Source organism: Herpailurus yagouaroundi, unplaced genomic scaffold (assembly GCF_014898765.1).
Source record: "Herpailurus yagouaroundi ecotype Mexico unplaced genomic scaffold, PumYag 182, whole genome shotgun sequence".
NCBI classification, from domain to species: domain Eukaryota; kingdom Metazoa; phylum Chordata; class Mammalia; order Carnivora; family Felidae; genus Herpailurus; species Herpailurus yagouaroundi.
The window spans coordinates 7,502,403-7,516,136 of NW_024412413.1; the positions used below are offsets into that span (position 1 = coordinate 7,502,403).

The window sequence follows — 13,734 nt, forward strand, 5'->3', positions numbered from 1 at the left end:
CAGGCTCCAAGCCCCGCCGGCGGGAGCTCTTAATAGAAGAAATGTGGCTCTCTCTAGTGCCCAGTACAAGGGTCACCGGCCGGGAGAAAGCAAACGGGAGGATCCCCACAAGGGCCGAGCCCCGCCCGGGGCGGGCCGGGGACGTGCTCGCGCGCCTGCGCGGAGCCGGTGTTGGCCTTCTCCGGTCGCGAGGTAATTGGGGGCCAGAGGCGGCAAGTGGAAGGTTAACGTGGCGCTAGGCTCCCTCGCCTCCCCTGCCTCCTGCTCAGTGTGCCTTGGCCCCGGTTTCCCCTTCGCCCTCCCTTCGACATTAGCATCCCCCGACGAGGCCCGAGGCGCTGGGAAGACTCAAGCCAGCCCGAATGTAGGAGCAAAACGTTTCTAAAGCTCGCGCAGTCCCGTCAAAGGACAGTAACTGGGACGGTGCGAGAGCCGTGGGGGGTGGTCGGACGGTTAGACGCCCAGACCCGGAGGGACTCGTCAAGGTGCTCTGGAGTAACGGGTCGGGCGACCGTCAGCGCCTGGGCAGGTGTAGGGCCCAAGCCACGGAAGTTGGGGGGAGAGAGTTACCCCTCCCCGCGACATCCATTCATCCAACACGTCTGAAGTGAACAACTTGGTTCCAGTTCAGGCCCCTGCCCTCCCGGAGCTCGCTGTCTACCTGGGGAGAAACACTGTACCCAATAAGCACACTTTCAAAGTGATCTGGGGCATGAAGAAAATAACTGTGGCACGGCGCTGTGATGGGGTGGGGAAGCGGACAGCGTTACAGGCCGGCCAAAGGCAGCTTTGCTGGCGTCTGGGCTGGGATCTGAGTGAGAAGAGGCCGGCCACGGGACGGCGGGCGAAAGGGGGTCGCGGAGGACCCCCGGGTGGCACACGGAGCTTCGGACCGCGCTGCGCGAGGGGTTAGGCCTCCCGGCGTGCTGAGAAGTAGTCCCGGCTCGGCGCCCGGCCCCGCCCCTGCAGGGCGGAGGGACGCATCACGCAGGGGTGGGGAAGCCGGATCCATGCGCAGGGTTGCTAAGGGTGAAACTTTTCATTGACTTTGCTCACTTCGGGCCGGGGCGCGGGAAGGTGCGGGTCGTTGCCGGAGAGAAGCGAGTGGCTCGGGCGACGCGGGGCCAGAAGGGCAGGACCGCCCGCTGGCCAGAGCCCGGACCGTCCTCCGCCCTGCGACACGAGCCGCCCTTCGGTCCGACATCCCCGCGCCGTCGCCGCCGGCCGGCCCGCCCGCCTTCCTTCCCCCCTTGGCCGAGCCTGACCTCCAAAAAGCTGAAAGAATTATTATTGCGAATCATAGCCCCAAACTCCCTTCCTTGCTCCCAACCTTCAACGAAGAAAAAGACCCATCAGCCTCCGGCCCGGCGGCGCCCGGGAAGGAAGAAAGAACGACCACCGTACCGCGCCCCGGACTACCCTGGAAGGGAGAATCCACCCTGAACCGCCCCGCCGCCGCGGAGACCCGAGTGAGTGCGTGGGGGGCGTGCGGGCGGGGGAACCCTCGAGACGCCTTCCTTCACCTCGGTCCCACTCCGCTCTTCGCTTTGCTGGACGCTGCACGTTGCTGTCGCGCCCCCACCCTGACGACTGGCCAACATTTTCCTTTCTCCTTCCACCTCCCCTGTAGAACCACCTCCCCCCCCCCCCCGCCCCGTTTCCCCCGGTGCTCCTCTCTAGGTTCTCTAGGTTCGGAGTGTGGCCCCCTCCTGGGTGGGGTGCATTTCCTCCCCTCTCCGCCTCCCTCAGTTCTTCATATCGTAGAGACGCGGTAGATTTTTCCTTGATCTCCCCCCCCCCCCCAAACAACTTCCGCCACCATTAAATGAATCAGGAAAGAAGGGGACCCAGGCCTTGTTTTTCTGCTTCTTGTCCCGTGTGTGGGGAAGGGGGTGGTCATAATTAATAGGGTTTATTTCTGGGCCTGTGGAGCCGAGAGGTGGAAGGTGGACATCCCCTTTTGGACCGGTCAGTGGTGACTCTCCTGGCCGCTGAACCAGAATTCACCATTTTGGCCTGAGCTCTTTATCCTCTTTAGTGTTTTAAGGGAAAACTGTGCAGGGAGGGGGTAAGTACCTTTACAGCAATACCAAGTGAGTGGATTCTGATTGATCCTGGTGAGGAACCTGGGAGGAAGAGCCCTACTTTTAAGCTCCTTCCCCTCGTGTCCAGAGGATGGACTGTGCCCTTGAACAGAGAGGTGGGGGGAGGAGGGGCAGCTGGCAGGGCTTTTCCCACCCCGCAGAAGAACCAGAACCCTACAAAGTAGGCTTCAGGTTGGACCAGCGAAGGGGTTCTTGGGTGCCTGCTCAGTATCTTAACCTTTCTTTTTCTCCTTCCTGTCCACCCTACCCTGGGAGTGAGTCCCTCATCTTTGATTTTCCAGCAGAAAAGCACTGCTATTTCTTTCTTGGGCGCCTGCCCCATCCCCCTCTTAAGCAGTGGGAGAAAGAAGCTTGTGTGGGAGGGAGGATTAGGGAGGTTTAACACTGTTGGGGAGCTTTGCCGAGGATCTGGTAAGTCTGGTCATAGAGCAGGCCTTGCAATGGGAGGGGACTCACAAACAATTTCAAGTATTAGAATATGTTGTTCAAGTGTCAGATGTACGGTTTTTCCTTTCCTGCCCAGGAACCTTTTCCCATTTCCCTAGCTGGGTCTAGTTACTCTGAGTTGGATTAAAAGAGGGGTGAGGCTTGGGCCCTGCTGGCTTGGGGCCTTTTGATTGTCGGCCCGGCTCCTCCCCGCAGCTTAACTGGGAATTTCTTTGGCTGAGAGGACGGGAGAACTGGGTTTAGTTCCTGCCTTCCCTGGCTCTGGAGGTCCTGGAGCTGAGCCCGCTGGGCATTAAGTGAAAAGGCTTTTTTTTTTCTTTTTGAATTCACTGTCCCTACAGCAACTCCAGAAGGAGACCACCCAGCCCAAGGAATACAGATTAAGTGGCAGTGTTGGGTGAGGCGCGGGGGGGGGCCGGGCCGCCGGCCCCGGGAGGGGTGACCTTTATCTGTCCCACCCACCGCCTTCACCCAGAAAAAAACTCACTAGGAGATCTTTAATTCAACAGTCATGAGAGGCAGTGAAGAAAAAGAGGAAGGGGTGGGGAGAATTCAGCCTTACTTGAGGCCAAGACGCGAATTCAGTGGGGTGGTACAATACGAGGAGTAGGCCTTATGGGTAGAATTTATATAAAATGTATTAGGCGGTGGGCGGGGTGGGGGGGGGGGTCCGCCACAGCGCGCATGTGCATCGGAAACTTTTCCTTGGTTCTCGGGACCTCGGCCAGCTCCCCTTACCGGGCATGCGTGATTAGCTGGCTGAACCTTTGCAAAGCACGCAGGGAAGTGTAGTGTACACAGAAAGTAGGTCACTTGCTCCAACGTGAGTATGAGGTTTCTGAGGACTACAATTCCCAGGGTACAGAGCGCGCCTTCGCTGCCGGCCTACGTTGGAGTTACAGTGAAATCTTCCTGGCTTCGGAGTTATGGAGTGCCCCAGAAAGGGCCTTCTTAGTCTGAAGAGTTGGGCTTGCACAGTCCATGTTTGAGGGACATGGTGGAGACTCTGGCTGGGGTGTTGCGGTCAGTCAGCCCAAGTCCTGGAAGCCCTTCAACCATACCCGCCGGTCCTGTCATTGCGGGGTGGGGCCGGGCAGTCCCACTGAGCCGGCTCTCCTGGGCATCCGGTTTGTGGCACCTGCTGGCCTTGTCAAAACTGAGGGCCCCTTCTCCCTGACTCCTCTCTCCAGACTCTTTTCAGACTCTTTTGAATCTGATAGCGCTTCAGTTGTAGGACTATTCCGATGTTAGGGCTTGAGGTGCCTGGATTTTTTTTTTTTTTTTTTTTAATGTTTATTGATTTTTGAGAGACAGAGAGAGAGAGTACAAGCCGGGGAGGGGCAGAGAGAGAGAGGGAGACACAGAATCTGAAGCAGGCTCCGGGCTCTGAGCTGTCAGAGCAGAGCCCAACTCGAGGCTCTAACCCAAGAAGCCTGAGATCATGACCTGAGCCCAAGTTGGACATTTAACAGACTGAGCCACCCAGGTGCCCAAGGTGCCTGGATATTTTTATAGGTTCTCGTGGTTTAGGGACCTGAGGATTTCTGTCACCATTATCCCTCCTTTTCCTCTTTAAACGTAGCTGCTTTTCTTCATAAAAATCCTCCATAGCATATTTGTCGTAAGTTCTTTCTGGAATCACCATTACCACATCACTGACTGCAGCAGCCGCCTTTCTTACTTCATTTTTGTCCTTAAGCACTCTTTAAAACACAAGTCAGCACAAGGGATCTGAACCAGAGATTAATTTTGCTGTTGGAAATAAAAAGTGAAGGAGAATAAGATTCTAACTGAATTTGGACAGAATTTACTCTCACGTTTTCAACTTTCTAATATATTAACAAAAGATAGATTTTGCTATTGTTAAATACTTAGCATTGGATTTGGGGGGGGGTGTTTGCTTGGGTTTGTTTTTACTTTTACTTTTTGCCACCTTTCTGTCCTTTTGCACGTGAGTGAGGGTTGGAGGAGATCTTCAAGTCCTTCCTTGCCTCCTAAATCTACTTGTTCCTTGTGTCGAAGAGTAGTTATTGCCAAGCTTTCTAATCTTACCACATTTTTATGAATATTTTATATATAAGCTCTAAAATTTGCCCAGAGCCTTAAAAAAAAAAAAAATGAACAAACTCATCTGGTTGGTCATTCTTATCTTTAAAGACAAGACAGCATCAGTGCTTTAATCCTGTGTTCCATAAGCTTCTTGAAGTCAAAATTAGAGCCTGAGCTGATAGAGCAGAAAATCTCATTCTGGTTGTCCAGCATTTTTGAAAGGTTCCACCCCACAGCCATCTGGCCTGGCCTGTTCTCCAATTAAAGAGGCAAAGACGGCATTATGTACTTCCTTATTTGTGTAGCAGCATCACTGAGGTATAAATTGGTGTGCAGCTTTAGTTGCTTATGCTGCAGAAAATGGTTAGCTAGGCAGGGCTGATGACAGTGGTTCTATTGTATTTTGGGGTGGGAGGCTTATTTCCCAATGACTTTGGCCTGCATTTAAAATGCTCCCATTTTGGGGCACCTGGGTGGCTCAGTCGGTTAAGCGTCTGACTTCAGCTCAGGTCATGATTTCGCGGTTCCTGAGTTTGAGCCCCACGTCAGGAGCTGTCAGCACATGCTCATGCTGTCTCTCTCTCCCCCCAAAATAAATAAACAATAAAATTGGTTTTTTTTAATGTTTACTTATTTTTGAGAGACAGAGCATGAGAGGCAGAGGGGCAGAGCTAGAAGGAGTCACAGAATCCAAAGCAGGCTCCAGGCTCTGAGCTGTCAGCACAGAGCCCAACGCGGGACTCAAACTCACAGGCTGTGAGATCATGACCTGAGCTAAAGTTGGACGCTTAACCGACTGAACCACCCAGGCGCACACCCCCCCTTTTTTTTTTTTAGTTTATTTTTGAGAGAGAGAGAGAGAGAGAGAGAGAGAGCACTAGCAGGGGAGGGGCAGAGAGAAAGAAGGAGAGAGAGACACACAATCTGAAGCAGGCTCCAGGCTCCGAGCTGTCAGCACAGAGTCCGACATGGGGCTTGAACCCACAAGTGGTGAGATCATGACCTGAGCCGAAATTGGACAGTTAACTGACTGAGCCACCCAAGCACCCCCCAAAAAATTTTTTAATGCTCCCATTTGGGGTGCCTGGGTGGCTCAGTCAGTTAAGTGTCGACTCTTGATTTTGGCTTAGGTCATGATCTCATGGTTCATGAGTTGAAGCCCCACGTCAGGCTCTGCGCTGTCAGCAAAGGGATTCTCTCTCTGTCCCCTTTTTCTGCCCCTCTCCTGCTCGTGCTCTCTCTCTCTCTCTCTCTCTCTCTCTCTCTCTCTCTCTCTCAAAATAAATAAATAAATAAACTTAATACATAAATAAAAATATTTTTAAAAGTAAAACAAAATGGTCCCATTGTGAAGATGAACTTTTAAGGGGAAGTTAACTTGGAAGTTACATATGCAGTAAAGTTTGAGGAGGCCAGAGAGGTGTAGGAGGCCCCTTGGTCTGCTATACCAAGAGGCCATGTGGTGCTTTGGGAGAAGAGTCACGTCATATTTAAGTCTGTTTTATTTTTAAAAACACTTTGAAAACATTGTCTTTAACTCCAGGCCTATTCTTGGGAACTAGTGCCAACTTTCTTCACACCTTTGTAATCTCCTCCATGTACGACACCTCTGGTGGCTGCTATGGCCCTTATAGACTTCCATTCCTGGGGGCTAGCCTTGCATCTGGTGATGAACGCAATCCTTATCAACAGAAAACCCTCTACTGTTACCATTTTTTTTCCCTCTTTTAACCTAGAAGGACTCTGTTGACTTGGCATGTGACCCTCTGCTCAGACCTGAAATGAGGGTGGGATAGACTCGTAGCCAGTGTTATGTGATGCTCCAGATTGATCCAGTGCTGCTTCTCTGATACTCACCCCAGAGAGCTTTTGCCTGAGGATCCAGTCCTAACAATACCCCTAGGAGCCATGGCCCCAGTCCTGAGAATTACAAGGAAGTAAGCCGGGGCAGGTGTTCAGAAAACTTAGGATCCTCAAATGAAGAATTAGCAACTGATTATTCTCTGCTGGACCCAGAAGGGATTTATATTTATTTATTTACTTAAAAAAAATTTTTAAGAGCGACTCTTTTAATTTTTTTAAATGTTTATTATTGAGAGAGAGAGAGCATGAGTGGGGGAGGGGCAGAGAGAGAAGGGGACAGAGGATCTGAAGCAGGCTCGCACTGACAGCAGTGAACCTGACGCGGGGCTCAAACTCACGAACCGTGAGATCATGAAATGAGCCGAAGTTGAACACTCTGCTGAGCCATGCAGGCGCCCCTATTTACTTACTATTTTAAGTAGGCTCCAAGCTGCACATGGAGCCCAAAGTGGGGCTCAAACTCATGACCCTGATATCAAGACCTGAGCTGAGATCAAGAGTGAGACACTTAATCAGCTGAGCCACCAGTCACCACCAGAAGGGATTTTAATCAAAATCTAGCCCCACATCTATCACAGGGCAAAAATGCCCTTGATGGATCATGGATTAGTCTTGTCTCTGTGCTGAGCTCAGCAGCACATTCTCACCCAGAGGCTTGGCTAGAAACATGTTCTGGCCCTGCTGAACCTCGAAGGTGGTCCTTTTCAGTCTTCTCACGGCATGAGCCTGGAGCTGCCATTGTGGAGAAAGTGGGACTAGGATCACTGGCTCTCGGGACTTTACAGATCATCTTCCTGAGACACGAGGCTGGCCCAGACCTCAGAAATAAACCTTTTTGACCTCTGTGGGAGCTGGCTGTGAGAGAATCCCAAAATAACAATCTGAGTGTTTATCTTGGGCTATCTCCTCTCCGGGGATCTCCAAACACTTGATAAATCCAATCCGATGCCAAGGACAGGTGGTCAGACAGTCCCCAGGAGACTGAGTGATGATGGGTCCCCAGCTGGAGACTGCAGGGTGATGGAAAATTTCTTCTCTTTGCTGCCCTCGTCACCTGCACTCCAGCCAGAAGTGTAGAGATTCCCTCAGGCCACACCAGTGCTGTTCTTAAGGATTTTTTGGCCTACAGGGCTTTGCTTCCCTCTCATTTCCTCTGCTTCCCTGGGACGGCCCCCTCGTCAGCGTTCCCTTGTTGGTCCACACCTCTGGTTAATGCAGGTCTTGACTTCTTCCTAGGGATCATGTTCTCGTCTCCATTCTTGGAGACGGCCTACACGGAAATGCACCCTTTGGTTTCGCTGTGGCGTTCTTACATCAGTTCTGCAAACCCAGAGTGAGCCAGAAAGCGTACATACTCAGGGAGCCCAGGATGACAAATTGGATGTGACTGGAGTCCAAGCCCCCACTGAAAAGTTGGCAGTGCTGCTTCCTGTTCAGTGATCTGTATCCCTTTCCATTTAAGGAGAAAAACTAAGGATTTTTACACTTATATCTTGGCCTGTGACAGTTTGGGAGCACGACTTCACCAAGATGTTACAGAGAAACATTAGCAAGAGCCTTCTTTTCTCCAGCTGAATTAGGGGCTCCTTTTTTTTTTTTTTTAAATAGCAGTTGTATAGTGTGACCCAGCTTCTCAAAATAGTGGAAGCCACAGCACTCCTTTAAAATTACTTGAATTCCTTTAGAATTTCTTTAGAATTACTTGAAAAACAGTAGCTCATTTTATCAAGTCTTTACTAGCTACCAGGTTCGGCATAAGACAGTTGACATCTTTGAGCTAACTTCATCTCCATGATGACCTTATGTTACCGATGAAACTAAGGCTGAGAAAAAAAGTGGCTCGCTCTCAGTCACACAATCAAGCTGGTCACTGGTGGAGCAGAAAATGGGACCCTGAGTATATGTGGCCCGAAGCTGGTGCTTTTGTGCCTTTTGCCATTGAACCCCCTACCCTCTGGGCTTTCTGCATAATCTACTCATGATGCCCTTTGTTCTCATTTCTCAGAGCTCTCTGGAGCCCAAGGCTGCCTATCTTACGTCACCTGCCACTGCCCTTGGTTTGCACTCTTGCCGTGAGCTGACTCGCCACCTAGGAGAGCAAGGACCATGCAGCTGGAGATCAAAGTGGCCCTGAACTTTATCATCTCCTACTTGTATAATAAGCTGCCCCGGCGCCGGGCAGACCTATTTGGGGAGGAGCTTGAGCGGCTCTTGAAAAAGAAATATGAAGGCCACTGGTACCCTGACAAGCCACTGAAGGGCTCTGGCTTCCGCTGTGTTCACATCGGGGAGATCGTGGACCCCGTGGTGGAGCTGGCCGCCAAGCGGAGCGGCCTGGCAGTGGAGGATGTGCGGGCCAATGTGCCTGAAGAGCTGAGCGTCTGGATCGACCCTTTCGAGGTGTCCTACCAGATCGGTGAGAAGGGGGCAGTGAAAGTGCTGTACCTGGATGACAGCGAGGGCTGTGTTGCACCAGAGCTGGACAAGGAGTTCAAGAGCAGTTTCAACCCTGATGCCCAGGTCTTCGTGCCCATCGGCAGCCAGGACAGCTCCCTTTCCAACTCCCCGTCACCATCCTTCGGCCAGTCACCCAGCCCCACTTTCATCCCCCGCTCCGCCCAGCCCATCACCTTCACCACTGCCTCCTTCGCTGCCACCAAGTTTGGCTCCACCAAGATGAAGAAGGGGGGTGCGGCAGCAAACGGCGGGGGCATGGCCAGCGGCGGGGCAAGTGGCCAGCAGCCTCCCCAGCAGCAGCCCCGCATGGCCCGCTCTCCCACCAACAACCTGCTGAAGCACAAGAGCCTCTCTTTGTCTCTGCACTCGCTGAACTTCATTGCGGCCAACCCGGCCCCTCAGTCCCAGCTCTCCCCCAATGCCAAGGAGTTCGTGTACAACGGGGGCTCTCCCAGCCTCTTCTTTGACGGGGCCGATGGCGGGGGCAGTGGGGCCGGCACGTGCAACAGCAGCGGCTTCGACGTGGCCCAGGTATTTGGAGGCGGCACCAACAGCCTCTTCCTGGAGAAGACCCCCTTCGTGGAAGGCCTCAGCTACAACCTGAGCACCATGCAGTACCCCAGCCAGCCCTTCCAGCCGGTTGTGCTGGCCAACTGACCGCCCACCCGCCATGGGGCCAGGAGCGCCCAAGACCACAGAAAAGAGAAAGGAAAAGAAAGGCCAAAAAAAGAGGAAAAGAAAAATACACAAAAAGATTTCCAGTCTTCGCACTCTGGCTTCTAGAAAAAAGATCCGGTCCAGGCATGGAGTGGGAGGGGGCTCCTGAAGCACCGAATCTGTTTAACTCAACTCCCTGCTGCTTTCCTGCCTGCCTCTGATTTATTTGATTGGTTTGGGTTTTATATTTTTTCTTTTTTTTTTTTTTTTTTTTTTTTTTTTTTTACATGTAGTTTTCTATATAACATCTTTAATTAGTGGCTTCCTGTGCTAAGAATGGTCCAGATGTGAATTGCTGCTCCCTGTTCCCTCCCTCCCTCCCTCCCTCACACTGTTGAGGATCGAGTGTCCTCTCTCACAGGGAAGGAAGAGCCGGAAGAGGCGCAGCTGGGGCCTGACCCTGCCCAGAGCAGGGAGAGGCTGCCTTGTGTCACTGCCTCTGTCACCCAGCTATCCTTTTACTCAAAGCCATCCAACCTCAGAGGGCCTTCTTGGGCCCTGCCACCCAAATAGGTCTGACCCCAGCACCCAGCCCCCCTGCCTCTCAGGCCTGAGACACGGGGAGCTGCTGACTGGCGACTTGACACCCTCCCACTAGAGCTGATGTCTGTGACTCCAGGTAGCACTCTGTCTGGTGGAACTGCTTTCATCTCTGTCCCGTGTTCCCACGCCACCATCCCCATCTGGCTCGGACTATCATCGTGGCCCTGGAGACCCATCCGTTGACACATGTGGCTCTTCATGCAGCCCCTTGTTCCTGGGGCCTGAGGTTGTGGGTAATGGGGGGGGGGGGGGGGGGGGGGGGTGGGGGTGGGCCCCCCGCCCGGGTCCAGGGTTGGGGGTTTTTTTTATTTGTCCCTCACCCTTTGTATAACCCCCCCCCCCCCCCCCCCCCCCCGACATGATTCCAGGTTGCAGCAAGTGCTTATTTATGTAGGAGGTTGGGGAATGGGCCGGGCGGGTGGTCAGTCCTTTTGTAGGGTGGGTCATGTGGTGGGGTGAGACTGCGGCTGAGCCTAAGACACTCCCAGGGGAAAATACTGCAGAAGGAACTGGTTTCCAGACTGCGGAGGGATCTGCACTTTTGTTTTTGACCAAAAAAAAAAAAAAGAAAAAAGAAAAAAAAAGAAAAGAAAGAAAAAAAAGGGTTAGCTGTGAGGGGCTGAGGGAATACCAGCCCCTGATGCCTAAGAGAAGTCCCTGGACTCAGATCCTCCTATTTGGTGACCTTAACCCAGGGTGGGAGCCGCTCACCTGAGCACCCTGGAGGGGGGGTGGGAGTTTGGGTCAGTGCCTACAGTGGGCAGTCCTGAGCCTTCAATTGAGACTAATTAGTCTTTTGGTTGTAGATGTTATTTTAGTATGTTTCTGCCCCTGCCTGCATGAGAACTTCTTGGTACCTCTTGGCATCCCCTCTTACTGGCTGACCCGGTCCCATTTGGCCTTGATGCCGTGAGGAGTGGTTTCCCGGGCAGGCCAGGTTGGACAGGCATTTGACTATGGCAGGCGGTGTGTGTGGATTATAAGAGAGCACCAGCTCCTGCCTCTGCCAGAAGAGGAGATGTTTCTCCCACCCAACCCTAGTGAACCAGCTTTCATGCGCTGATGCTTTGGCTGGTGGGCCACATGGCGGCAGGGCCCCCGTCACCAAAAAGTACCAAAGCCCTTGGCACCCCACCCCACCCCCACCTCCTCAGTGACCCCCCAAGTGGGCAACCGCTGTGGCAGTGGGTCCGGCCCAGACAGACACTGCCAGCCTCCCCTCCTTGCAGTGGGCACCAGCTCTACCTCCCCCAGCGGGGCAATGCCCTGGCTCCTCAGCCCGGTATCCTCTGTCCCCTATGCTTCTCAGGGGCCAGCCCCATCCGGGCCACCCTCTCTCCCTCCTCCACCCTCAGCTCCCGCGCAAGTGACAGGCCCAGGCAGATCGCTGCTCTCTGGGAAAGGTTGGATGCTGCCTTATTTATGCCCTCTTCCAGCCCCCTTTCCCTCACTCACGTGCACAGGTACCTACCACCCCCCAGTCAGCTTGTTTCTCACCACATCTAGGGAGAGGGGGAGACCGACCCCTTAGTGTCTTTTGAAATACGAAGAAAAATGTTTGTTCAGGAGCATGGCTCCAGTGCTGGACTCTTGGGCCCGGTTCAGTCTGTCTCGTCTCAAATCTAGGCATTTTTGCTTCAATTTTATTTTTTTTAAGGAAACAAAAACAAAACTCTGCACTAATTTACCTGGTTTCGTAGGAAAACTTTTTTTTTATTTTTTACATTTTTTGGTGTCCGTTTGTATTGAATAATTTGCTACATTTGTAAAATGTAAGAGGTATATCTAATATATGTATATTTCTAACGTAAAAAACGTAATTTTTTTCTTTTCAAGATTTTTTCTTAAGAGGAGAGAAACGATATTTTTTCAGGAAAAACAAACTTTAAAATAAAAAAAGAGGAGAATTAAACCTATTTCTCCCCTTTCCCCATCCTCTCTCTGTCTGTCCCTCTTTCCCAGGAATAAATCAAAAGGTGGATCGTCTTGTAAAGAATGTAAACTCTTAGTCCAGAATGATGTATTTTTCTCGATGCAGTGAGCTATAGATTCTCTAGTTTGACCCCTAGGGATGGGAAGGAGGGCATTGAGGCAACGTGGAGAGGAGCTTGGGGGAGCAGGGTAATGAACTTGTTTTCTTTAGTGAAGGAGGAATACAATCAAGCGTTTTGTATTCAGAATGTTGTGCAATATTTTGGAATGGGACATTGGTGTGTTTAGAGATTTAGTTTAAAAACAAAACAAAAAGATTGATCAAATCTGTACAGTTTATATTGTTCCAGATTTTTTTAAGTTTGTATTAAAAGCATGATATATAATAGCCTTCTGCTTGCTCCTGGCTTGTTTTATTTGGGGGCCCCTCTTAGGATGGAGAACGTGGGAGCAACCCAGCCTCCGTTGGCTTCAAGAGACCGTTGGTCCTCCTGACCTGACCCCTTAGGAGGGCCCACGTGCCACAGGCCCCTTTTGACCACCTGTCCCATCAACCCAGGATGTGGAGTCCCCACTTCCAAGGGTTCTTTTCCACTGGAAGTAGGCTCCCCGAGGTTGGGAACTGCCCAGGCTCCCTCTGCTGATAGGTTGCGGAGCCAGTACTGGCAACAGAGCCCTGAGAACAGGATAACTTCGTGGCTTTTTTAGGAATGGCCTATTCCTCGGAGGCCGAAGGAGGGATCGGCCTCCAGCCTGCTCTAGATCTAGTATTTGCCGACCTCAGACCGCTAGACCCTTAGAGGTGGGTAAGGATGAGAAGAGCCACCTAAGTCTGGTTCTGTCCAAAAACCTGGTTCTTGGATTCTGGCCCTTCTCTTGGCTGGGCAGTTCCAGAGCCTGGGGCTGGGGAAGAACTCAGCCACCTCCCCGCCGCAGGGCCGGCCTATATAATGCCGTGCATCACCGGGGAAACCACTTCCTTTGGGTACCTCCCTGGCCGGCCGTGGCCCCCAAGTTGAAGAGGGCATCCAGGTATTCAATGAATCTTTGACCCTCATAGCAACCTGGGGATAGAGGTGTTACCTCCACAGTACAACTGAAAACAGGGCTCCGAGGTGGATTACCTGCGCAATTCACGAGACTAGTACAATGGGAAGCTGGAATAGTGTGTAACATTTTCACGTAGAGTCGTGAGAACTGCTATAGAAGTGTAACACTGGTAGAGGGGACAGGAGGGTGGACCTTGCCACTTCAAGGCTGGGACGGGGGCGGGCAGTTCTGGGGCATCAGTGGGATGGGTGTCTCCTCCGGTGCCCTGCTTCCCAAACTGGCCAGCACTGATCCCTCCCTGAGTGTGTGAACTAGGCCTAGAAGCTCTCGGGCCAGACCCCGAATCTCTACACGGGGTCCCAGGAGCTCTTGCTGTCTGGCCCCTTCACGGGCCACTTTTCCACAGAGCCTGTCAGGCAGAGGGAGGCCCCTGCTCAGGATGCCCAGGCCTTTGCCAGCCGGAAGTCCACTCCCAGGGGTCCCACTTTCCTGCTGGGAGAAGCCCAGCCTCTCCCTCTGACCCTGTGTACAGGCTACCCATCTACCTGGGGGCCCCGGGGCCCCTTGCACA

General features: G+C 52.5%; 1 protein-coding gene across 1 annotated transcript; it reads left to right on the forward strand.

Moving 5' to 3' along the window:
• The first annotated feature begins 953 nt into the window (after positions 1–953).
• On the forward strand, positions 954–9,822 carry TOB2 (transducer of ERBB2, 2). Its single transcript, XM_040490714.1, has 2 exons — positions 954–1,469; positions 8,470–9,822. The coding sequence occupies exon 2, from the start codon at positions 8,571–8,573 to the stop codon at positions 9,576–9,578; it is 1,008 nt and encodes a 335-aa protein (XP_040346648.1). The 5' UTR covers positions 954–1,469; positions 8,470–8,570; the 3' UTR covers positions 9,579–9,822.
• Positions 9,823–13,734: the final 3,912 nt, after the last annotated feature.

Bases quoted from the DNA above. Each gene is read 5' to 3' on its own strand.
- TOB2 (XM_040490714.1), top strand. From the start codon at position 8,571: ATGCAGCTGGAGATCAAAGTGGCCCTGAACTTTATCATCTCCTACTTG.